This window comes from Macaca mulatta, chromosome 10 (assembly GCF_049350105.2).
Source record: "Macaca mulatta isolate MMU2019108-1 chromosome 10, T2T-MMU8v2.0, whole genome shotgun sequence".
In the NCBI taxonomy this organism is placed as follows: domain Eukaryota; kingdom Metazoa; phylum Chordata; class Mammalia; order Primates; family Cercopithecidae; genus Macaca; species Macaca mulatta.
In genome coordinates this window covers 22,369,022-22,395,204 of record NC_133415.1, presented here as the reverse complement: position 1 = coordinate 22,395,204, position 26,183 = coordinate 22,369,022, and the positions used below count along the sequence as shown (strand labels likewise).

At 46.9% G+C, this 26,183-nt stretch overlaps 1 protein-coding gene across 1 annotated transcript in view; it reads left to right on the top strand.

Moving 5' to 3' along the window:
• Positions 1–21,525, top strand: part of KREMEN1 (kringle containing transmembrane protein 1) — a 110,657-nt gene extending 89,132 nt beyond the window's left edge. The window contains exon 10 of the mRNA XM_077950211.1: positions 21,235–21,525. Within this exon, the coding sequence (XP_077806337.1) occupies positions 21,235–21,471 (237 nt within the window). The 3' untranslated portion in view covers positions 21,472–21,525. The remainder of the gene's footprint in view (positions 1–21,234) is intronic.
• Positions 21,526–26,183: the final 4,658 nt, after the last annotated feature.

Below are 26,183 nucleotides of genomic sequence, written 5' to 3'. Positions count from 1 at the left end.
AAAAAAAAAAAAAAAAAAAAATTAATTAAATTAGATTAAGAAGATCTCTCAAAACCATACAATTATATGAAAATTAAATGACTTGCTCCTGAATGATTTTTGGGGTAAACAACAAATAAAGGCACAAAATCAAAAAAATTCTTTGAAAGAAATGAAAACAGAGACACAAAGTACCAAAATCTCTGGGATGCAGCAAAAGCAGTATTAAGAGGAAAGTTGATAGTGCTAAAACGCCTACTTCAAAAAGTTAGACCTCAAATTAACCATCTAATATTGCACATAGCGGAACTAGAAAAACAAGAACAAACTAACCCAGAAGATAGCAGAAGAAAAGAAATAACTAAAATCAGAGTTAATAACTTAATGAAATTGAGACACAAAAATTCATACAAAGAATCAGCAAAACCAAAAGTTGATTATTTGAAAGGATAAACAGTTCCAGTAAACCGCTAGCTAGATTAACAAAGAAAAAAAAGAGAGATCTAAATAAGCAAAATCAGAAATAACAAAGATGTCCCTTGTAATAAGTGACCCCACAATACAAGAGAAATACAAAAGATCCTCAGAGACTATTATCAACACCTCTGCACACATAAACTAGAATATCTAGAGGCAATAGATAAATTCCTGGAAACACACTATGTCCCAAGATTGAATCAGGAAGAAACTGAAAGACTGAACAAATCGATATCATGTTCAGAAATTGAATCAGGGTTCTCTAGAGAAAAGGAACTAGGCCAGGCGCGGTGGCTCACGCCTATAATCCCAGCACTTTGGGAGGCCAAGGCGGGCGGATCATGAGGTCAGGAGATCAAGACCATCCTGGCTGACACAATAAAACCGTGTCTCTACTAAAAATACAAAAAATAGCCAGGCATGGTAGTGGGCGCCTGTAGTCCCAGCTACTCGGGAGGCTGAGGCAGGAGAATGGTGTGAACCCGGGAGGCAGAGCTTGCAGTGAGCCGAGATCAGGCCACTGTACTCCAGCCTGAGTGACACAGCAAGACTCCATCTCAAAAAAAAAAAAAAAAAAAAAAAAAAAAAAAAAAAAAGTGAAATGGGTACTAAAAAACTTACCAGCCAAAAAAAGCTTTGGACCAGCTAGATTTACAGCCACATTCCACCAGATGTACAAGGAAGAGCTGCTACCAATTCTACTGAAACTATTCCCAAAAATCAGGTAGGAGGAACTCCTCTCTAACTCATTCTATGAAGCCAGCATCACCCTGACCTCAAAACCTGGCAAAGACACAGTGAAAAAACAAAACTCCAGGCCAATATCACTGGTGAACATAGATACAACAATCCTCAACAAAATACTAGCAAACTGAATTCAACAGCACATCAAAAAGTTGGCTGGGCGGTGGCTCATGCCTGTAATCCCAGCACTTTGGGAAGCTGAAGTGGGTAGATCACTGGAGGCCGTAAGTTTGAGACCAGCCTGACCAACATGGCAAAACCCCATCTCTACTAAAAATACAAAAAAATTAGCCAGGCACGGTGGTGCATGTCTGTAATCCCAGCTCCTCAGGAGGCTGAGACAGGAGAATCACTTGAATCTGGAGGTGGAGGTTGCAGTGAGCCAAGATTGTGCCAGTGCACTCCAGCCTGAACAACAGGGTGAGACTCCATCTCAAAAAAAAAAAAAATTAATTCACTATGATCAAGTAGGTTTCATTCCTGTGATGCAAGATTGGTTCAACATGCATGAATCAATAAATGTGATTCACCACATAAATAGAATTACAAACTAAAACCATCACCCCAATAGATGCAGAAAATGCTTTCAAAAAAATCCAACATCCTTTCATGATAAAAACCCTCAAGAAACTAGGCATGGAAGGAACGTACCTCAAAATAGTAAGAGCCATCTATGACAAACCCACAGCCAACATGATACTGAACAGGCAAACACTGAAGCATTCCCCTTGGAACAAGAAAAGCAATCCCAGCCGGGCGCAGTGGCTCACACCTGTAATCCCAGCACTCTGGGAGGCTGAGGTAGGTGGATGAACTGAGGTCAGGAGTTCAAGACCACCCTGGCCAACATGGTGAAACTCGGTTTCTACTAAAAATACAGAAAATTAGCTGGGCGTGGTGGCAGACGCCTGTAATCCCAGCTACTCGGGAGGCAGGAGAATTGCTTGAACCCTGGAGGTGGAGGCTGCAGTGAACCGAGATTGTGCCACTGCATTCCAGCCTGGGCAACAAGAGCAAAACTCTGTCACAAAAAAAAAAAAAAGCGAGAAAGAAAAGAAAAAAAGAAAAGCAGTTCCATTATAGCTTCATTATTGGGTATATATCCAAAAGAAAACAAATTATTCTACCAAAATGACATAGGCACTTCTGTGTTCATCACAGCACTATTCACAATAGTAAAGACAAGGCATCAACCTAGGTGCCCGTTAATGGTGGATAAGATAAAGAAATCGTGGTACATATACATTGTGGAATACTACATAATCATAAAAAAGAATACAATCATGTACTTTGCAGCAACATAGATCCAGCTGGAGGCCATTCACAAGTACATAAAACCATAAACATAGGGTACTGATATGGTTTGGTTCTGTGTCCTCACACAAATCTCATCTCGATTGTAATCGCCCCTTGCCGAGGAAGGGACCTGTAAGCCCCACGTGCTGAGGGAGGGAAGTGATTGGATTAACGGGGCAATTCCGCCCCCCGCCCCAGTGGTTCTCGTGATAGTGGGTGAGTCTCGCGAGATCTGATGGTTTTAAAAGTGGAATTTTTTCCTGCGTTAGCCCCCACGCGCTCCTGCCATGTTGCGAAGGAGGTGTCTACTTCCCGTTTTGCCTTCCGCCATGCTTTTAAGTTTCCTGAGGCCTCCCCGGCAAACGATGCGGAACTGTGAGTCAATTAAACCTCTTTCCTTTATAAATTACCCAGTTTCAGGTATTTCTTTTTTTGTTTTTTTGAGACGGAGTTTCTCTCTCGTCGCCGAGGCTGGAGTGCAGTGGCGCGATCTCGGCTTGCTGCAACATCGCCTCCCGGGTTCAAGGGATTCTCCTGCCTCAGCCTCCCAAATAGCTGGGATTACAGGGGCCCACCACTACGCCCAGCTAATTTTCGTATTTTTAGTAGAGACGTGGTTTCACCATGTTGGCCAGGTTGGTCTGGAACTCCTGACCTCAAGTGATCCACCTGCCTCAGCCTCCCAAAGTGCTGGGATTATAGGCATGAGCCACCATGCCTCGCCTCAGGTATTTCTTGATAGCAGTGTGAGAACAGACTAATACAGGTACTCAGGGACATAAAGATGACAACAGTAGACACTGGGGACTATGAAGCGGGGAAGGGAGGAAAGGGGGCAGGGGTTGAAAAACTAACTCTTGGGAACTATGCTCACCACCTGGCTGATGGGATCATTCATATCCCAAACCTCAGCATCACGCAATACACCCATGTAACAAACCTGCATGTGTATACCCTACATCTAAAATAAAAGTTGAAAAAAATAGACGAGGTCTTGGTATATTGCCCAGGCTGGAATGCAGAGCCCATTCACAGGGTGAATCATGGCGCACTGCAGCCTCAAACCGCTGGGCTCAGGGGATCTTCCCACCTCAGCCTCCCAAGTAGCTGGGATTACAGGCCCCCATTGCTACGCCCAGCTGAGGATCTTACATTTTAAAAAGAACAGTCCAGATGTAAGAGATTTACAAAAGCAGGAGATCGATTAACTAGTCCAAAATGGAAACGGCTGTTGACTACGGTGTGGGGGCCTTCGTGAAGTCAAAGAGGAATCTGGACACACCTGACAGACTGATGGAACCAGTCCTTTGTTGCATTGGCTGGAACGGTTGAAGGAGAGAAGGAACCTAGCACGATGATCTCAATCTGGTTACAAAACATGATTCCAGAGAAGAAGGTTGATTAGTAACAGCACTTTGCTATCATTTATTGATAATAAATGCTTCTGTTATCCTTTGCTACGTAACAAACTATCCAAAAATAGTTTAAAACAAGGAACTGGAGGCCCAGGCAGGCAGATCATGAGGTCAGGAGGTCGAGACCAGCCTAGCCAACACAGTGAAACCCTGTCTCTACGAAAAATACAAAAATTAGCTGGGCGTGGTGGCAGGCACCTGTAATCCCAGCTACTTGGGAGGCTGAGGCAGGAGACTCGCTTGAACCCGGGAGGCGGAGGTTGCAGTGGGCCGAGATTGCGCCACTGCACACAAGCCTGGGAGACAGAGCTAGTCACCGTCTCAAAAAAATTAATGAACAAAAAAACCCACAAGGAACTGTGATTATCCCGAGTTTCTGTGGGTCAGGGATTCAAGAGCAGTTTAGGCCAGGCATGGTGGCTCACACCTGTAATCCCAGCACTTTGGGATCAAGAGGCCGGGAGTTCGAGACTGACCAGGGCAACAGAGCAAGACCCTATCTCCACAAAAGGTAAAAAAATAGCCAGGCGTGGTGGTGTGTGCTTGTAGTCCTCAGGAGGCTGAAACGGGAGATTCCTTGAGCCCAGGAGTTCAGGGGTACAGTGAGCCACGATTGTGCTGCTGCACTCCAGCCTGGGTGACAGAGCAAGAGCCTGTCACACACACACAAAAGATAGTTCAGAAATCACTCTGTCATTTTCACAGCATCCAATAGGTACAGAGGCCAGCCCTATTCAGTACGGGAGGTGACTGTACCAGGGCACGAAACCAGGAGGTGGGGCTCATTAGCCACTCTCTCATCTTGGAGGCCGCTGCCCACCACGTGGTACTTCATGATCTTATTCAGTAATCACAACAGGCTAGTAATAATTTTTCCCCTACTCAGAAGAGGGAATTTTGCTCAAGACCAAACAACTAAGAAATAGCAGTCCTTGAATTTGAACCCCACTGTCCTTGGCTATGTTGGAGCTCTATGGCATGCAGGGGTGATGGCAGCAAGGACTGATAGAATGTCCCCCGAACCCCATTCGACTCTGGACTCCAGGCAGCAAGACATTGTATTTCTCTCCTCCGGCCGGGTCACCAGGGGGACTGGCATCTTCTCTTGCACAGGTCATGGGGAGTTTAGGCCCTGGGAGGGCGCCAGTTAGCAGGAGCGAGAAGAAAGAACTGCCTCTCTCCTGTTGCTCCGCGTTTTGCTCCAAGACGAGGGGCTGCCATTCAGAATGGGTCAACTTCCAAGCCAGTGACTGGGTCAGATTTGCTGGAAGGCAGAGTCACTATCAGAAGATCTGTCACCTCACCACACACACACCATGTGTGTGCACACATGCACACATACATGTGCAAGCACACAAGTACCCATGCACACACATCACCTGCATGCACACACGCCAAACACACGCACACCCACCAAACACACGCACACCCACCATACACACGCACACATGCACACATATGCACACTCTCCTAGTCGTCTGCTTCTGAGTGACCAGATGGCTTTTTTTCACAACTACTTATTGAGCACCTGCCAGGTGCCTGGTATGCTTCTGGTTGCAAAGGACAGAGCATGGAACAGAGACATGGCGTCTGCTCATGTGGAGCCTGTGGTCATGCACCCTGCTGGATGGCTGCCTTTCCGGGGTCACTTCTGCTCCTCACATCTGCTGGGGCTCATTCCCTTCTTCCTTGTGGTGTTTGGGCACAGGCATGGGGAGGTCCCCCTAGACCTTGCGCCTAAGCCTTGAACTCTGGCCCACTTTACCAAAAGCCCAAATTAAGGAATTGATCATCTGCTTAGTAATAGTTTAGAACCTTTAGAGTATGTTACAGCCTGCAGAAGTTATACCAGCCTGTCTCGACTCTTTTAGTCACAGTGAGATGGAGCTTTCAGAAAATCAAGAGACTAAGATGAGGCCAGGTGTGGTGGCTCACATCTGTAGTCCCAGCACTTTGGGAAGCTGATGTGGAAGGATCACATGAGCCCAAGAGTTTGAGACCAGCCTGAGCAACATAGTGAGACCCCATCTTTCAAAAAAAAATTAGCCTGGTGTGGTGGCACATGCCTGTAGTCCCAGCTTCTCAGGAAGCTGAGGCAGGAAGATCGCTGGAGTCCAAGAGTTTAAGGCTGCAGTGAGCCATGATCGGACCACCGCACTCCAGCCTGGGTGACAAGAGTGAGGCCCCATCTCAAAAACAAAAGAGACCAAAATCCGTCAAATTCTTCTTACTGTTCTCTCCCTCCCTGCCTAGAGCTGTACTTTCAGTCACCACTCATTGTCCTTCCTGCCTTCCCAGGCAATTCAGGACTCTGCAGTGACATCACTCATCTGGTCTCAGGGGCAGCCCAGAGGTATCTGACTGCAGACACAGCCAGGTTCTGTGGGCACAACTGGGTGGCAACTTCAGAGGGCAGAGGGGACGCCTTCATTGCCTCTCCTCGCACAGAAACGGTGGGCTGTTTCTGACCCAGCGTGGTGGTTCATGCCTGTAATCCCAGGTGCTTTGGGAGGCTGAGACGGGAGGATTGCTTGAGCCCAGAAGGTCGAGGGTGCAGTGAGCTATGATCGCACCACTGCACTCCAGCCTGGGCAGCAGAGTGAGACCTCATCTCTAAGAAAATAAAGAAAAGCTGGGCGTGGTGGCTCACGCCTGTAATCCCAGCACTTTGGGAGGCTGAGGCAGGAGAATCATGAGGTCAGGAGATCGAGACCATCCTGGCTAACATGGTGAAACCTGTCTCTACTAAAAATACAAAAAAAAAAAAAAAATTAGCCAGGCATGGTGGAGGGCGTCTGTAGTCCCAGCTACTTGGGAGGCTGAGGCAGGAGAATGGCGTGAAGCCGGGAGGCAGAGCCTGCAGTAAGCTGAGATCACGCCACTGCACTCCAGCCTGAGCAACAGAGTAAGACTCCGTCTCCAAAAAAAAAAGAGAAACAGTGTCCTCGACACAGCCAGTCAGAACTGTGTGACTCACTTGAGGCAGGACTGAGAGTGACATCTAGTTGCACCTTTCTCGCCTCTGGGACCCTCGGGGGTGAGTTCCCCTTTGTCCTCCTGTGGAAACAGCACACAGCAAGCAACCACAAAATCAGAGCGGAAGGAGGGACTTCCCACCAGCATCCGGCCCTGGTGCCATGTTTTATCATCTGGAACCGTTGTGAAGCCTTGTGTGACTTGCTCAGGATCAGTGGTCACCATGGTCTAATCCCAAGAGGGACTTGTCACCCAGAGACCTCAAAAGGCCCCAGGCCCACTGTGGTTTTTTCTGAGAGGCTCCCAGAACCAAGTGGCACGTTGATTTCTGGTGCGTCTGTGTCTTTGTGCCTGTATCATGCTGGGGGACTTCACAGGAAGCAGGATTTGGGCATTCCTGAGGCTCCCAGCCAGACACCACCCCTGAGTGCCACATCCCATGATCACTTCAACCACAGGCCTTTGACATTTCCATGTGGCAAGGCACCCAGCAGAAGATGAGGATGATGGGTGATGCCAGATGGATGCGTACCTGGTGGATGGCCCACACACGAAGCCTCGGGACCCTCAGGACTGGCCATATAATCTGCAAGGTCCAGTGTGAAATGAGAATAAGCAGCCCCCACGGCCAGGCACAGTGGTTCATGCCTGTAATCCCAGCACTTTGGGAGGCCGAGGTGGGCAGATCACCTGAGGTCAGGAGTTTGAGATCAGCATGGTGAAACTCTGTCTCTAATAAAAATACAAAAATTGGGCATGGTGGCGGACACCTGCAATCCCAGCTACTCCAGAGGCTGAGGCAGGAGAATCGCTTGAAACCGGGAAGTGGAGGTTGCAGTGAGTCAAGATCACACCATTGCACTCCAGCCTGGGCAACAAGAGTGAAACTCCATCTCAAAAAAAAAAAAAAAAAAGAACGAGAATGAGCAGCCCCATTGGAAAACTATGAAGAATTTCAAGAGAGCAACAGCAGAGCGTTAAACGGAGCACAGGGCCCCTCTGCCCACAAGGCCCTGGGCAACAGCTCACAGGTCATCGTCTGTGTTGCGGGCCCTATGGGTCCCTCCGAAACCGTGCCCCAAGTAGTTTAAGATGTCAGGGACTAACAGAAATTCTTGAGTTTGCAGGATAGCAGGTAAGAAAAGAAACAACTTCCTAAAAAGCTGACACTCCCTCCACTTGTGAGATTTTAGAAACTGGCTGAAATTGGCTGGAACCAAGATGGCCAACGGGAGTCTGTGCAGAACAGGCTTTCAGACATCAAAGCCTAAATTTCCACTGCGTGTTTCATACTAATGTCTCCTTATTTGCACATGCGACCCATGAGGAGGCATGAAGGATAACTGTGCCTCCCCAAGGACCTCCCCTTACCTTCCACCCCATAAACCTTTTCCAATAAAATTATGCCTTAAAGCCAGTACAGGGAGGCAGCTTTGAGCTGGACTCCTATTCCCTTGTAAGTCAACTTGTAATAAAAGCTTTTCTTTTCTCAAAAACCCAGTGTCGGCCGGGCGCGGTGACTCATGCTTGTAATCCCAGCACTTTGGGAAGCCAAGGCGGACAGATCGTGAGGTCAGGAGTTCGAGACCAGCTTGGCCAACATGGAGAAACCCTGTCTCTACTAAAAATACAAAAATTAGCCGGGTTTGGTAGCGGGCACCTGTAATCCCAGCTACTTGGGAGGCTAAGGGAGGAGAATTGAACCCAGGAGGTGGAGGTTGCAGTGAGCCAAGATGGCGCCACTGCACTCCAGACTGGACAACAGAGCAAAACTCTGTCTCAAAAACAACAACAACAACAAAAAACAAGTTAGTGTCGTAGCATTGGCTTTTAGCACATGGGGCAGTGAGCCCCTTTTGCCCAGTAATGCCTTCACCCTGCCACAGCTGGGTAGCCCTCCATTCAATTCTGGACAGTGAAACCCGTTTGCAGGTCTGCTAGTGACTGGTTTGCATGTCATATCTAGGCAACTACAGTGTCCTGGCTGAGTCAGGTGCGGACTGTTGCTGGCTTGGCGCTCTGAGGGCTCCAGGAAGGCAGGGCTGGGTCTGAACATAATCTCTGGATTCCCCAACTTGGTCCAGTGCTGGGAATACATCAGAGGCCCCATGGCATGGGTTGGGGGTGTTAATTAGTCCGACACTGAGACCTCATAGAGGCCACAGGTAGGCCTGCTCTGGGGCCTTACACGGTATGGCAAGGAACACCAGTGGTGGAGTGCTGGCCCTGCTGAGACCCGAGCACCCCCAACCTGAACTCCGCGAGCCTCAGGGAATACTCAAGGGGAGCAGCAGGCTGGATGGGCTGAGCTGGCGAGGAGAGGGGGTGGCCAGGGAATGTGGAAGGGTCCAGGCGTGAAAGGGAAGCCCCTTGCAGAGGAAAGGTGATGAGGGGTGGAAGGAGAGAATGTGGTCTGCAGAAACCTCAGAGGTCCTGGCATCGGAGATTTAGAAATGTACATGAGGCCGGGCACCATGGCTCACGCCTATAATTACAACACTTTGGGAGGCCAAGGCAGGTGGATCGCTTGAGCCCAGGAGTTTGAGACCAGCCTGGGTAACAAAGGAAAACCTCATCTCCACAAAAAATTAAAAAATTAGCCAGGTTTGGTGGTACACACCTGTGGTCCTAGCTACTTGGGAGGCTGAGGTGGGAGGATCGCTTGAGCCTGGGAGGTTGAGGCTGCAATGAGGCATGATTGTACCACCGCACTCTAGCCTAGGTGACAGAGTAGACCCCATCTCAAAATGATAATAAATAATTAATTTACTGGGCATGGTGGTTAATTTGCTGGGCACACCTGTAGTCTTAGCTACCCAGGAGGCTGAGGCAGGAGGATTGCTTGAGCCCAGTTCCAGACAGCAGTGAGCTATGATTGTGCTACTGTACATCAGCCTGGGTAACAGCAAGACCCTGTCTCTAAAAAAAGAAGAAATGTACATCCAATGTGAGGAGGAAAGCCTTTGGTCATCAGAGTAGAGAACCCGGGTTGGAGGGGGGTGTTTTGCTAAGCCCAGAAGGGAGGGCATGAGGCCAGCTGCAAAGCCCGCTATTATTCATGACACTTGTTAAGGATGATCAGGCTGACTTTATGCAATGGGGAGCCACTGAGATTGGCATAGGGACCATCGTGATGGGGTTTTGCGGTGGGGGATTGATCGCCAAGGAGTACAAGGAGCAGGGTGGGAATCACTGGATGGAAAGTGACTAAGGAAACATCCGAGCGAAGAAGGGTTCCAGCTAAACCCACCTAACAGAATTCCTGCTGAAGACAGGCCAGGGTGCTCAGACAGCACCTAGGGGTGGTGGAGAAAGAGGAACCCAGTCAGACATGGAAGGTGGTCAGATATAGGGGGCTCTGGATAATCTGACTTAGCAGGATTCCTGCTAAAATTGGACAATACAGAGGTGACCACAGAATTCAAAAGGTCAGGCCTGGTTGAAAAAGAGTCCGGGGGCTGGGTGCAGTGGCTCACGCCTGTAATCCCACCACTTTGGGAGGTTGAGGCAGGTGAATCACTTGAGGACAGGAGTTTGAGACCAGCCTGGCCAACATGGCGAAACCCCGTCTCTACTAAAAATACAAAAATATGCCGGGCGTGGTGATGCACGCCTGTAATCCCAGCTACTAGGGAGGCTGAGGCGGGAGAATCACTTGAACCTGGGAGGCAGAGGTTGCAGTGAGCCGAAATCACGCCCCTGCACTCCAGCCTGGGCGACAGGGTGAGATGCCATCGTAAGGGTAATAAGAGTCCAGGGTGGCAGAGTAGAGTTTGTTCAAGGCAAGAAGGAGAGAATCCCGGTCACCCTGTGGCTGTCTTCCCGCCCCTCCTGAGTGGCTCTGCGGCCTCCTATGGTGCAGTGGCTGTGGGCAGAGTCCCTGATTCTGACCCCTCCACAGCGTCACCCCTGTGCCTCTAGAGCAGGGGTAGATGGGGCTTCTTTCCCCTTTGGGGTTCGCCTTCCAGATGAGGTTCTTACTTGAGGGTTTTGCGGGGGACCTCTCTGTGGATGCCCTCCCTCCCCACATACCTATCTATTTAAATGTTCACAACCGTTCCATGCGCCTTCCCCAAACCCAGCCTAGGCCAAGCCTGGAAGGAAGTTGGGGGCCCATTAGGGATAAGCCCAGGAGGCCTGAGTGACTATAGAGGCTCCCAACCACCTCAGAAATTCAGGGGATGCCCAGGAATGACCCCCAGGCAGGGGATGGGGGAAGGGAGCCAAGGCACAGACCGTGCTCAGGTTCACAGGCCAAAGGCACTGGCTGGTTTGAGGAGCCAAACAGTGCTTGTCTGCCTGGAGCTTGGGGTGCAAGTGGGTATGTGGCAAGAGATGGGGCTGGAGGGCTCAGCAGCGGCAGGCACACTGGACATTTGCCCCGAGGGCAACGGGGAGCAATGAGGAAGTGAGGCAGGCGGCAGCCCTGCCAGATTGCCATCGCATTTATTCCCAGAGGTGGTGGCTGGGAAGTGGATTGGGAGGGACGGGGCTGAAGGCTAGAGACCAGCAAGGGAGTTTGCAGTCATTAAGATGAGAGGTGTCAGTGGCTTGGACCAGGAGTGGAGTTGGGTGGAGAAGGGGTAAGTTCGAGAGGCGTTTTGGAAGGAATGCTGGTGGAGTTTCCCATCGTTTGAGTGGGGAGGTGGGTGGTCTGTGAAGGAAAACGAGGGCTTGGGCACCAGGAAAGGGTGGGGCAGACGCGGGTGGTGGTGCAGGTTTAGGTGGAAGGTCATAGGTTTGGTCATGAACATATTGAGTTCACGGACCTGCGACACAGAGGGACCCAGGCAGGATTCGCACTCAGCCCTGCTGCAGACCCAGCTCTTTGGGCTGCCACCCACACAGCTATAGAAGAGCAGAGGCACTGACCTGGCCATGCCCTGTGCTGCCCTCAAGCTGCAACCTGGCCTGGGTTCCCTGGGCATCAAGCAGGGGAGGCTGTTCAGGAAAATCCCCCGGGCCCACTCACTCTGATAGCCCAGAGCAGCTGTTCCTGGGACCTCTCTACACTCGGAGGATTACCAAAGACTCCCAGGAGCTTCTGTGTGTGGGACTCATGACTCCTGATTCTTACCGTATGTAAAAGGCTGAATAATGGCCCTCAAAGAAGATCCACATCTCGGCCTCCCAAAGAGCTAGGATTACAGGCAGGAACTACTGCACCCAGTTATGGAGGAGCTTTTTAGATAAGCATGGATATTCTTCTTTGATATAAACCAAAATGCAAAAAGTGGTAGTTTTACAAAGGTTAGTTGCAGTGTAAAATCTGAAATCAGGTCAATGGATTTTTTGTATTTTGTGACAGTGAAATCCACTGACCTTACACTTTGAATGGATCTTTTGCTGGTGTATGATTCTGTATTGGCTGACCCCAAACACTGAAGGAATAAATGGTAGCAATTTTTTTAAGACAGGGTCTCTCTCTATTGCCCAGATTGGACTCAAACTCCTGGGCTCATATGATCCCCATGCCTTAGCCTCCCAAGTAGCCAAGACTACCAATTTTACATAAACTTCCAGAAAATTGAACTGAGAGAAACATTTCCTAATTCATTCATTCTATGAGGCCAGCATTTTGTTGATATCAAAACTGGACCACAGTATTATAAAAAACAAAAAAGTTTTACAGTCAGGTGAGTTTAGGAAGCAACAAAATTATGTGTAAAAATAAAAAAAAAAAAAAACAGGAAACCTAAAATCCAATGTTACTCATGAACATAGAAAAATTCTCAACAAAATTTTGGCAAATTAAATTCAATAGTATATAATAAATTTTCTCAGTATTTGCAGATCTGGAAACGTCTTTATTTCATCTTCAGTTTTAAAAGACAGCTTTGCTGGATATACAATTCTTGGTTGATACTTATTTTTCCTGTCAGCACTTTGGTGTCTATCCTTAACTGTTTCTAATGACAAGTCAGCTGTTAGTCTGAGATGTTGTTCTCTTTGATGAGCCTTTTTTCACTTAATGCTTTGCTTTTTTTTTTATTTGTTTGTTTGTTTAGAGATGATGTCTTACTGTGTTGCCCAGGCTAGTCTGAAACTCCTGGGCTCAAGTTATCCTCCCACCTCAGCCTCCTGAGTAGCTGGGATTATAGCGTCTTTGTTTTGATCGTTTAATCATTTCACTATAATATGTCTGGATATATTTGCATATTTGCAAATTCTGACCTGGAGTTCATTAAACTTCTTGGATGTGTGTAGATTGTTTTCCTCAAATTTGGGAAGTGTTTGAGCATTATTTCTTCAAATATTTTTTCTGCTCCTTTCTCTCTTTCCTCTCCTGATACTCCCAATTACATGAATGTTGGTGTGCTTAATGGTTTTCCACATTTCTCTAAGGCTCTGTTCATTTTTCTACATTTTTTCCATCTCTCTGCTCTTTCAATTGTGTAATCTCTATTAATCTCTCCTTACAATTGCTGATTCTTTTGCCCATTCATTTTACTGCTGGATCTCTCTAATGAAGTTTTCATTTTAGTTATTGTATTCCAACTCCAGAATTTTCATTTGGTGCTATTTTATAATTTCTGTCTCTTTATTGATAGTCTCTATTTTGATAAGAAATTATCATTTTACCTTCCTTTATTTTCTTAAGCATTCTTTTCTTTAGTTCTCTGAATATATTTATAACAGTTGCTTTGGAGTCTTGGCTAAGCCTGATATCTGGACCTTCTTAGGGAAGTTTCTTTCTTTCTTTCTTTTTCTTTTTTATCGAATTTGTATACTCTGAAGATTAAAGGCAGTTTCTGTTGCCTGCTTTTCTTTTTCCTATATTTCTCTGGTCACACTTTCCTGCTTTTTTTTTTTTCATGTCTCATAAATGGTTGTTAACCACTGGACATTTTACAGAATATACTGTAGCACTCTACTGAACTCTCACCTTCTGGGGCTTGTTTTGTTTGCTTGTTTATTTGTTTAGTGACTTAGCTGGACTATTCTAGTGAAGTCTGTTTCTCCTAAGTATGCAGCTTCTGGTTTCACTCCTCAGAGAAAGCAGCCTTGGGCATGACCAGGGTCACCCTGGGTGACAGTGGTTTTAGCAGGGGTCTCTTTGTCTCTTTTTATGATTTCTTTGTCAAGCTGTCTGCCTTTGTTGGAATCATACCCAGCTATTAGCCTCCACTGATGACTAATTGCTCTATTGTTTTCAATAGTGCCCTGGAGTATAAATTGCTCCACATGTGATTCAGTTAAATTCAGGCCCTTTTGCAGAGGTACTCTTTGAGGCCAGTCTTTGAGGTTTGTTACAATTCCAGGAGCGTTCTTCTCAGTAGCAACCCTATAGTTTAGCTTGTTAATCTGACAAGCTACTAGCCTCCTCATAATTGCTTGCCACCAAAATTGCTTACTACCAAAATCTCCATTGCTTTTCCGCTTAAGCTGGAACTCCTCCACACTCAGCGCCAAAGGAAGTCAATTCCCTTGGGAAGAGCTTAGGCTCTCTCTGTTCTTACAGCCTGCTACTCTCTGGGCAAAACCTCTGCACAACTGCTCTGGACTGGAGGCAGGGAGAATGGCCCCCTTCTCAAAGAATGACACCCCTGCTTTATGAACAGGCTGCTGGATGGGGCAGTAGCTTCTGATCATCTTGACTTGCCACTTATGACATGGAACTTCTATCCTATGAATGAGCTGGGGCAAATGCAACCAGGCATTTTTTTGGCCTGCTGCACCTAAGGCAGAGCTTCCACCCTACAGAGTGGGGCTGGGTAGAGGAGGAGAACCCCAGACCTCTCAGCCACTCTTGCCTAGAATGGAGTATCTAGAACACAGGACTTGGTGGATGAGAAATGCTGATGTCATGCCCTTCCTGGGGAGATACTCTGGCCCCTCAGCTGAGACTGAGGAGAGGGAGACCTGTGTTCTTGGTTGCATCCACCTGGAGTAGAACTTCCATCTCACTGAGCTGGGGGGCGGGGAAGGGAGAGAATGGGCCATGGCTCAAATGCCACAGGCTCTCACTTTTCTACTGTTCTGAGATTTAATAGATTTTTTTTTTTTAAGACTGAGTCTCACTCTGTTGCCCAGGCTGGAGTGCAGTTTGGTGATCTTGGCTCACTGCAACCTCTGCTTCCTGGGTTCAAGCAATTCTTCTGCCTCAGCCTCCCGAGTAATTGGGACTACAGGCATGTGCCACTATGCCCGGCTAATTTTTTTGTATTTTTAGTAGAGACCGGGTTTCACCACATTGGCCAGGCTGGTCTTGAACTCCTGACCTCATGATCCACCTGCCTCAGCCTCCCAAAGTGCTGAAATCATAGGTGTGAGCCACCGTGCCTGGCTGATTTTCTTTTTTTTCTTTTTCTTTTTTTTTTGAGACAGAGTCTCGCTCTGTTGCCCAGGCTGGAGTGCAGTGGTGCGATCTTGGCTCACTGCAAGCTCCGCCTCCTGGGTTCATGCCATTCTCCTGCCTCAGCCTCCCAAGTAGCTGGGACTACAGACACCCGCCAAATCACCACGCCCGGCTAATTTTTTTGTATTTTTAGTAGAGACGGGGTTTCACCATGTTCACCAGGATGGTCTTGATCTCCTGACCTCATCCGCCCGCCTTGGCCTCCCAAAGTGCTGGGATTACAGGCATGAGCCACCGCGCCTGGTCTCGGCCGATTTTTCTGAATAAATGTTTCTTCATTTGCTGTGTGACCTCAGGACAATTTCCAGAGACTTTAAATGGTTGTTTTTTCATATAATATTTACCAGTTATAGTTATTTCTCTGGGCAGAGGGTAGGTGGAGCTCCTCACACCACTATACCATAAGTTGTCTCTGAATATGTAATAGTCATTTGCTGCATAATGACATTTCTGTCAATGATGGACCAAATATACAATAGTGATCCCATAAGATTATAATTCTGGGCCAGGTGCAGTGGCTCATGCCTGTAATCCCAGCACTTTGGGAGACCAGGGCAGGTGGGTAACTTGAGCCCAGGAGTTCAAGACCAGCCTGGGCAACATGGCAAAACCCCATCTCTACAAAAAAATTTTTAAAAATTAACTAGGCATGGTGGCTTGTGCTTGTGGTCCCAGCTACATGGGAGGCTGAGGTGAAAGGATGGCTTGAGCCCAGGAGGCGGAGGTTGCAGTGAGCTGAGATAGCGTCACTGTACTATAGCCTGGGCAACAGAGTGAGACCCTGTCTCAAAAAAAAAAAAAAAAGATTATAATACTGTATTTTTACTGTACCTTTTCTATGTTTAGATACACAAATACCACTGTGATACAGTTACCTACCGTATTCAGTACAGTAACATGCTGTACAGGTTTGTAGCCTAGGAGAAAGGCTACACCACATAGCCTAGGTGTGTAGTAGACTATCTCAGCTAGGTTCGCATGAGAGCACTCTGTCATGTTCACACAATGATGAAATCACTTAATGACACATTTCTCAGAACATATCCCTATCATTAAATGACTCATGACTGTATATTTAAAAAAACATACAATAGTCCCCCTTTATCTGGAGTTTCACTTCTTGCGGTTTTGGCTACCCATAATATAGTAAAAGAAAACATTTAGAGACCACATTCATATAACTTTTATTCCAGTATATTGTTATAATTGTTCTATTTTATTATAAGTTATTGTTGTTAATATCTTACTGTGCCTAATAAATTAGACTTTATCATAGGTATGATATCTGGACCTTCTTAGGGAAGTTTCTTTCTTTCTTTATTTTTCTTTTTTACCGAATTTGTATACTCTGAAGATTAAAGGCAGTTTCTGTTGCCTGCTTTTCTTTTTCCTATATCTGGTCACACTTTCCTGCTTTTTTTTTTTTTTTCCCATGTCTCATAAATGGTTGTTAACCACTGGACACAGGAAAAAACATAGTGTATATAGGGTTTGGTACTATCTGAGGTTTCAGGCATCCACTAGGGGTCTTGGAACACATCCCCCATGGATAAGGGAAGACAACTGTACATCACAACCAAATGGCGTTTCTCCTAGGACTGCAAAGTGGCTTTAACCCTGGAAAATCAATCAGTGTGATTCACCATATTAACAGACTAAAAAATTAAAATGATCAGATAATTTCAATAAAGGCAGAAAAAACATTTGACAAAATCCAACATTTGTTCCTGATTGTTAAAAAAAAATTAAGCAAGCCAGGAATAGAAGGGAATCTTCTTACCTAATAAAAGGCATCTACCAAACAAAACCCTATAATGAACATTAGGGTTCATTAATGTTTTTCCCCTAAGGTCATGAACAGGACTGGTCTCTCTACTCTCACCACTTCTATTCAACATTGTATTGGAGATTATAGCCAATATACTGAGGCAAGAAAAGGAAATAAAAGACATTCAGATGTATATAAACAAGAAAAGTTGCCTTTATTTGCCAAAAAAAAAGTTCATTTAAGTTAAAAATCTGATGGAACTTGCAAAAAAGCTGCTGGGACTAATGAATGAGTATAATGCTGAAAGATACACGGTCAATATAAAATATTACTAGCAAAAAATACCTGGACCTTGAAATTAAAAAAAATACTATTTACGGTAGCATAAAAATATGAAATAGAGTAAATAGAACAAAAAAGTATGTTAGGCTTGTACAATTAAAGCTACAAAACATTGCTGAGAAAAAGTTTTAAAGGTCTAAATAAATGGAGAGGTATACCATGTTCATGGGTTGAGAGAGTCAATACTGTCAATATGTCAGTTCTTTCCAAATTAATCTACAAACTCAACATAATTTCAGTCAAAGTCTCAGCAGGCTTTTTTGGTAGAAATTTACAAGCTGATTACAAAATGTATTGGAAATGCAAAGGCTTAGAATAGTCAAAACAGGCCGGGCGTGGTGGCTCACGCCTGTAATCCCAGCACTTTGGGAGGCTGAGGCGGGCGGATCACGAGGTCAGGAGATCGAGACCATCCTGGCTAACACAGTGAAACCCCATCTTACTAAAAAATACAAAAAATAAGCCAGGCGTGGTGGCAGGCGCCTGTAGTCCCAGCTACTCGGGAGGCTGAGGCAGGAGAATGGCATGAACCCGGGAGGTGGAGCTTGCAGTGAGCCGAGATCGTGCCACTGCACTCCAGCCTGGGCGACAGAGCAAGACTCCATCTCAAAAAAAAAAAAAAAAAAAAAGAATAGTCAAAACAACTTTCTTTGAAAAAGAGGAACAAAATTAAAGGACTTAAATGACCTAACTTTAAAACTTATTATAAAGGCACAGCAACGAAGATGGTGTGGCACTGGTGTACAAATAGGCAAGTAGTTTAATAAAGCAGAACAAAGAGTCCAGAAACAGACTCATAGATATGTGGTAAATTTTCAACAAAGGTGCAAACTGGACATCATCAAATTTAACCTCTCTCTGCTCTTTGAAAGACACTGTTGGCTGGGCACAGTGGCTCACAACTGTAATCCCAGCACTTTGGGAGGCTGAGACGGGTAGATTGCTTGTGCCCAGCAGTTTGAGACCAGCCTGGGCAACACGGCATAACCCTTTCTCTACAAAAAATTAGCTGGGTGTGGTGGCACACACCTGTGGTCCTGGGAGGCTGAGGTGGGAGGATAGCCTGAATCCAGGAGGTTGAGGCTGCAGTAAGCCATGATCATGTGACTGCAGTCTAGCCTGGTGATAAGCGAGACCCTGTCTCAAAAAGAAAAAGAAAGACACTGTTAGAATAAAAAGACAAGTCACAGATTGAAAGAAGATATTCATAAATCACATATCTGATTTTAAAAAGACATATCCAGAATATATAAAGAACTCTCAACGCTCAGTAATATGAAAACAAAGAATTTTTAAGAGTGCCCATGGGGAACAAACAATTGAAACAGACACTTGATCAAAAAAACACGTATGGATGACAAATAAGCAGGTGAAAAGATGCTCCATAGCATCAGTCATTAGGGAAATACCAATTAAAATCACAGTGAGACCACTACACACCTATTAGAATGTCTTAAATTTGAATAACTGGCAATACTAAGGGTTGGTAAGGATGGGGAGCAACTAGAGCTTTTAGGTACTGTTTTACAATCACTTTGAAAAACAGCTTGGGCTGGGCGTGGTGGTGCATGCCTGTAATCCCAGCACTTTGGGAAGCTGAGGCAGGTGGATCATCTGAGGTCAGGAGTTCAAGACCAGTCTGACCAACATGGCAAAACCCCATCTCTACTAAAAATACAAAAAGTAACCAGGTATAATGTTGCATGCCTATAATTCTAGTTACTCAGGAGGCTGAGACAGGAGAATTGTTTGAACCCAGGAGGCGGAGGTTGCAGTGAGCTGAGATTATGACATTGCACTTCAACCTGGGCGACAGGTCAAGACTCCGTCTCAAAAAAAAAAAAAAAGATAAACAGCTTGGCAGTTTCTCTCATACTTCACATACAATTACCTTGAGACCCAGCAATTCCACTCCTAGGTATCTAACCAAGAGAAATGAACACGTATGGCAATATAAAAACGCATATGCAAATGTTCATAGCAGCATTACTTGTAATAGCCCCAAACTGGAAACCAACCAAATGTCCATCAGCAGGTGAGTGGACAAACAAGTTGTGAAACATACCTAGCAGGAAAAAGAAATGAATTAGTAATATCCACAACGACATGGGTGAAGCTTAAATTATGTTGCATAAAAGAAGCCAGACCAAAAGAGAGTACATACAGTATGATTTCATTTATATAAAACTCTATAGGCCAGGTGAGGCGGTTCACACCTGTAATCCCAGCACTTTGGGAGGTCGAGACAGGAGGATTGCTTGAGTCCAGGAGTTCTAGACCAGCCTGGGAAGCATAGGGAGACCCCATCTCTACAAAAAATAAAAAATAAAAGTTAGCCAAGTGTGGCAGTGTGCATCTGTCATCCCAGCTACTTTGGGAGGCTCAGGTGGGAGGATCGCTTGAGCCTGAGAGTTCAAGGCTGCAGTGAGCTATGATCATGCCACAACCCTCCAGCCTGGGTAACAGAGTGAGACTCTGTCTCTTAAGAAAATGAAGAAAAATCCTAGAAAATGCAAAATAATCTATAGTGACAGAAAGCAGATCAGTGTTTTCCTGGGAATCGGGAGAGAGGTGGGTGACCAAGGGGAATAAGAAAACTTTCGGAGGTGGTGGATATATTCACCATCTTGATTGTGGAGATGATTTCCCAGGTGAAAACATGTCGGCCGGGCGCGGTGGCTCAAGCCTGTAATCCCAGCACTTTGGGAGGCCGAGACGGCGGATCACGAGGTCAGGAGATCGAGACCATCCTGGCTAACCCGGTGAAACCCCGTCTCTAGTAAAAAATACAAAAAAATAGCCGGGCGAGGTGGCGGGTGCCTGTAGTCCCAGCTACTCGAGAGGCTGAGGCAGGAGAATGGCGTAAACCCGGGAGGCGGAGCTTGCAGTGAGCCGAGATCCGGCCACTGCACTCCAGTCTCGGAAAAAACATGTCAAACTGATGAAACTGTACACCCTCCTAAGTGTGTACAGTTTATTGTAACTACAGGCCAGGCGCGGTGGCTCACGCCTGTAATCCCAGCACTTTGGGAGGCAGGGGTGGGTGCACTGCTTGAGTCCAGGAGTTCGAGACCAGCCTGGGCAACATGGGGAAACCCCATCTCTACTAAAAATACAAAAACCACCACCACCACCAACAACAACAACAAAGAGCTAGCCAGGTGTGGTGGCACGTGCCTGTGGTCCAAAGATCCCTTGAGCCTAGGAGGTCGAGGCTGCAGTGAGCCATGATTGCATCACTGCACTTCAGCCTGGGTGACAGAGTGAGATGGGGAGGAGAGGGGAGAGGAGGGGCCTTCTTTCCCGCCTTAAGAGGGGAGTCAGGATGCAAAGCCAGGTCATCTGACCCAGAGCCTGTGTCCTTACCTGGCTGTCTCCTGCCTCCCAGTCTGCACCCAGGATGTTCCCTTTGGGGCCCTAAATGGTGCTCAGATTCCCCTGGGAATATTTACAGGGCCTGGTGTATTTGATCCTGCATGAGGTTTTTTGTTTGTTTTGTTTTTGAGACAGGGTCTCGCTCTGTTTCCCAGGCTAGAGTACAGTGGTGCCATCATAGCTCACTGCAGCCTCAAACTCCTGGGCTTAGGCAATCCTCCCACCTCAGCCTCCTGAGTAGCTGTGACTATAAGCCCATACTAACACGTCAGGCTAATTAAAAAAAAAAATTGCAGAGATAGAATCTCGCTATGTTGCCCAGGCTGGTTTCAAACTCCTGGCCTCAAGCAATCCTCCCACCTTGGTTTCCCAAAGTGCTGGGATTACAGACACACACCACCATACCTGGCCCCATATGAAGTATTTGTAAGACTTCACCTTTATCTGACAATGGTAGTGATAGTGACAATGAAGATGATGATTTTTCTTTTCTTGTTCCATAGGCCTCAATCACCGTCAGCTCCCTGAGAACAGCTCGTAACTCCTATAATGGCGTATTCCTACCTCAGGGCCTTTGTAGAGGTTGTTTCTTCACCCAGGGACACCTGGATCATCATACTTCATCAATTAATTGCCCTCATCCTTCAGCTTTCAGCTTACAAGATTTTCTTTTCTTATACTTGCAGTCTCAGGGTTTTGAAAGGCCAAGACAGGAAGATTGCTTGAGACCAGGAGTTTGAGACCAGCCTGTGGCAACATAGCAAGCTCTTGTCTCTATTTAAAAAAAAAAAAAAAAAATTAGCTGGGCATGGTGGTGCACTCCTGTAATTCCAGTTACTCAGGAGGCTGAGGCAGGGGGATCGCTTAAACCCAGGGGTTCCAAGCTGCAGTGAGCTGTGATCATGCCACTGCACTGCAGCCTGGACAACAGAGTAAGAACTTGTCTCAAAAAAATTTTACAGACGTGGTGGCTCACGCCTGTAATCCCAGCACTTTGGGAGGCCGAGGCAGGCAGATCACGAAGTCAAGAGATTGAGACCATCCTGACTAACACGGTGAAACCCCGTCCTACTAAAAATACAAAAAATTTGCCGGGCATGATGGCAGGTGCCTGTAGTCCCACCTATTCGGGAGACTGAGGCAGGAGAATGGTGTGAACCTGGAAGGCGGAGCTTGCAGTGAGCCGAGATGGCAGCACTGCACTCCAGCCTGGACAACAGAGCGAGACTCCGTCTCTAAAAATAAAAATTAAAAATAAATAGGCCGGGCGCGGTGGCTCAAGCCTGTAATCCCAGCACTTTGGGAGGCCGAGACGGGCGAATCACGAGGTCAGGAGATCGAGACCATCCTGGCTAACATGGTGAAACCCCGTCTCTACTAAAAAATACAAAAAACTAGCCAGGCGAGGTGGCGGGCGCCTGTAGTCCCAGCTACTCGGGAGGCTGAGGCAGGAGAATGGCATAAACCCGGGAGGCGGAGCTTGCAGTGAGCTGAGATCTGGCCATTGCACTCCAGCCTGGATGACAGAGCCAGACTCTGTCTCAAAAAATAATAATAATAAATAAATAAATAAAAACATTTTATAAGATCTGTGGCCCTATCTGCCAAGCCCTGTCATCTGAATTAGGGCCCTATTGTTCTCTCTCTTTTTTTTTTTTTTTTTTTAAAGATGGGGTATTGTTATGTCACCCAGGCTGGAATGCAAGGATGCAGTCAGGGCTCACTGCAGCCTCAACCTCCCTGGCTCAAGCAATCCTCCTGCCCCAGCCTTCTGAGGAGCTGGGATCACAGGCATACACACCATACCTGGCTAATATTTTAATTTTTGCAGAGACAGGATCTCACTGTGTTGCCCAGACTGGACTTGAACTTCTGGCCTCAAGTGGTCTTCCTGCCTCAGCCTCCCAAAGTGCTGGAATTACAAGTGTGAGTCACTGTGCCCAGCCTGTTATGTCCTTTCAGACACCCTGCCTCATTCCTTTTTACGACTTGCAGTCATGCAGTTATCTGACCGTGGGTTTGTGTGAGTCTGTCTTTGAGGCTGGTCGCGCTGGCTCCTGCATTTCCAACACAGAACCTGAGCTTGGGCTCAGAGTAGGCGCTCTGTAAACATACGTGAGACGAGTGAGGACATTCCCTGGATGATGCCTGGGATGCCCAGACCACAGAGCTGCCATTGAATCTCCTGGGGCTTAAAGTCCACCACGTTCCACTCAGCAGGAAAAATTCAGAGCTGACATTAATTCAGACCCCACATACATGATTCTTACTGAGTTAGACAGCAGGACAATCTCGCCCTTTGTTGGGACTGTGGGAGTCTTACGTACTTCTACAGAGAAGCCAGTCTAAAATCAGTCGCTTTTTGAAACTATCAGCTCGAGAAATTAAGGATTCTGTCAGCGTGCCCTGAATTTCTGGGCCCAGCAATTAATTCCTTCTAGATTAAAGGATTGTTGTGTTTCTGATACATTATTATGCGGAGTGGGCTTGCTGTGAATTTTAAAACTTTAACCAGAATCCTCATTAACTGGGACCTTTTATCTGTGTGCAACTTCTAGAAGAGGCCAGTGGCTAGAAAGCAAGCCGATGCATCCAAAAAACACACTCCGGGTGTCCTGTTGCATATTCAGTCCAGGCAGCTGTTCTCCTTTCTGATGGAAACAGGGCCATTTACTTACAATGTGCCCGGTGCCGGCTGGACGTTGTACATGCGCCATTGAATCATCACCTGCTCGGTCAGGCGGCCACTGTCATTATTAGCTCCAGCATACAGGTGAGGAGACTGGGGTTGAGAGAGGTGGGGTCCCTGCTCAAGCCAATGGGTGGCCCAAGTCTATCCGAACTCCAGGCCCCATGCTTGGCTCTCAGTCTCTGTTGCTTTCCCTTCTCCCTGGATGGTGAAGACCACTGTGCGGAAGGATGACCACAAGGCCCTTTGGGCCACCATCCAGCCAAGAGCTATTTCATCTGTGCTGGGCATGAGGCTCCACTGAGCCCGTGGGAGTAGGGAGGCTCGAGGGAGCAGACCCAGTCGTGTGTGAGGCTGACTCGGGCCAAGAGCTGCATCCTCTGGGAATACCCATGGGGTTCAGGGCCCAGGGAGGCCGGCCCCCGCTGTCTATCATGAGCAGGCTCTGTCTCCTCCCTAGCATCAGTCCTCCTCCTGCCATATGTCTGGGAACCTCAGCTTCTCTCAGGCAGAGTCTAGCCTAGCTGTCTTTTTTTTTCTTTTCTTTTTTTGAGACGGAGTCTCACTTTGTTGCCTAGGCTGGAGTGTAGCAGTGCCATCTCGGCTCTCTGCAACCTTCATCTCCCAAGTTCAAGCAATTCTTCTGCCTCAGCCTCCCGAGTAGCTGGGATTACAGGTACATGCCACCATACCTGGCTAATTTTTGTATTTTTAGTAGAGACAGGGTTTTGCCATGTTGGCCAGGCTGGTCTCGAACTCCTGACCTCAAGTGATCCACCTGCCTCGGCCTCCCAAAGTGCTGGAATTGCAAGTGTGAGCCATCATGCGCGGCCAGCCTAGCTGTGTTGATGGCAGAATGGGAGCCCAGATGCAGCCCTTTGAGGGAGAGACTTCCAGGCTCTATGTCAGATGTTTGCTGAACATCTCCAAATGAGCCTGGGTCTCCCAGCATTACAGCGACTTCCCACTTTGGTTCACGTGGGTTTATATACACACAGCATTTACGCACACAGCTACTTCCTCACCCATGCATGCCTGGAACCAGCGCTCCCCAGCCCAGTGTGCACCCCAGGCTAAGAGCCAGGCCATCACTCCCACAGTGGGCTTCCCCTAGGGGATCTTCTAGAAACCTTAGAAACTCAAAAGGGGTCAGGATTCCAGGAGTTCCGGTATCCCTAAGTAAAGTGCCCCTTTCAGGCTCCTCAAAGAATGTCAGGCAGCGCCAGGGAACAGCCCACTACTCACTGCTGGGAGCATGTGGAGAAATTAGAACGCTTCCGTGCTGCTGGTGGGAATGCAAAGTGGTGCAGCTGCTGCGGAAAACAGGTGGTGGTGCCTCCAACAATTAAACATAGGGCCGGGTGCAGTGGCTCATGCCTGTAATCCCAGCACTTTGGGAGGCCGAGGTGGGCATATCACAAAGTCAGGAGATCGAGACCATCCTGGCTAACACGGTGAAATTCTGTCTCTACTAAAAATACAAAAAATTAGCCAGGCGTGGTGGCGGGTGCCTGTAGTCCCACTTGAGAGGCTGAGGCAGGAGAATGATGTGAACCCAGGAGGCGGAGCTTGCTGTGAACTGAGATTGCACCACTGCACTACAGCCTGGGCGACAGAGTGAGACTCCATCTCAAATAAATAAATAAATAAATAAGCAAACATAGAATTACCCATGTGACCCAGCAATTCCACTTCTAGGTATATACCCAAAAGAATTAAATACACCAATTCCACTTCCAGGTATACACCCAAAACAAAAGGAGGGTCTCAAAGAGATCCTGTGCTCATAGCAGTATTATTCATAATTGCTAAAATGTGGAGAAACTCACATATCCATCAATGGAAGAATGGATAAGCAAAATGAGGTCTATCCTTTCAATGGAATATTATTCAGCCCTGAAAAGGAAGGCAGTTCTGACATAAGCTACAGTGAGAATGAAGCTTGAGGACATTATGCTGAGTAAATGAAGCCAGTCACAAAATAATAAATACCGTATGATTTCACTTATATGGCGTACCTAGAGTAGTCAAAATCATAGACACAGAAAGTAGAATGGTGATGGCTGGGAAAAAGGGGTAATGGGGGTTATTGTTTAATGGATACAGAGTTTCAGTTTTACAAGATGAAAAGGGTTCAGGAGATGGATGTTGGTGATGGTTACACAACACTACGAAGGCATTTAATTCCACTGAACGGTACCCTTAACAATGGCCAATTTTGCTGGGTGTGGTGGTGCAATTATGCCTGTAATCCCAGCACTTTAAGAGGCCAAGGCGGGGAGCGGGGGAATCGCTTAAGCCCAGGAGTTCAAGTAGAATGGTAAAATTCCACTTATATGAGGTACTTAGAGTCATCAAAATTGTAGAGACAAGTAGAATGAGGGATGGGGGAATGAGGAGTCAGTGTTGAACCAGTACAGTTTAATTTGCGGAAGATGAAAAAGTTCTGGACGGGGGTGACAGTTGCACAACAATGCGAATGTACCGAAGTTTATGCTTTAAAATGCTTTAAAATGGTTAAAATAAGTAAAATGGTCAGTTTTCCAGCCTGGACAACATGGTGAAACCCCATCTCAACAAAAAAATAGAAAAATTAGCCAAGCATAGTAGCACATGCCTATAGTCCCAGCTACCCTGGAGGCTGAGGTAGGAGAATCACCTGAGCCCGGGGAGGTCGAGGCTGCAGTGAGCTATGATCACCCCGCTGCACTCCACCCTGGGTGACACAGTGAGACCCTGTCTCCAAAAAAAAAAAAAAAAAAT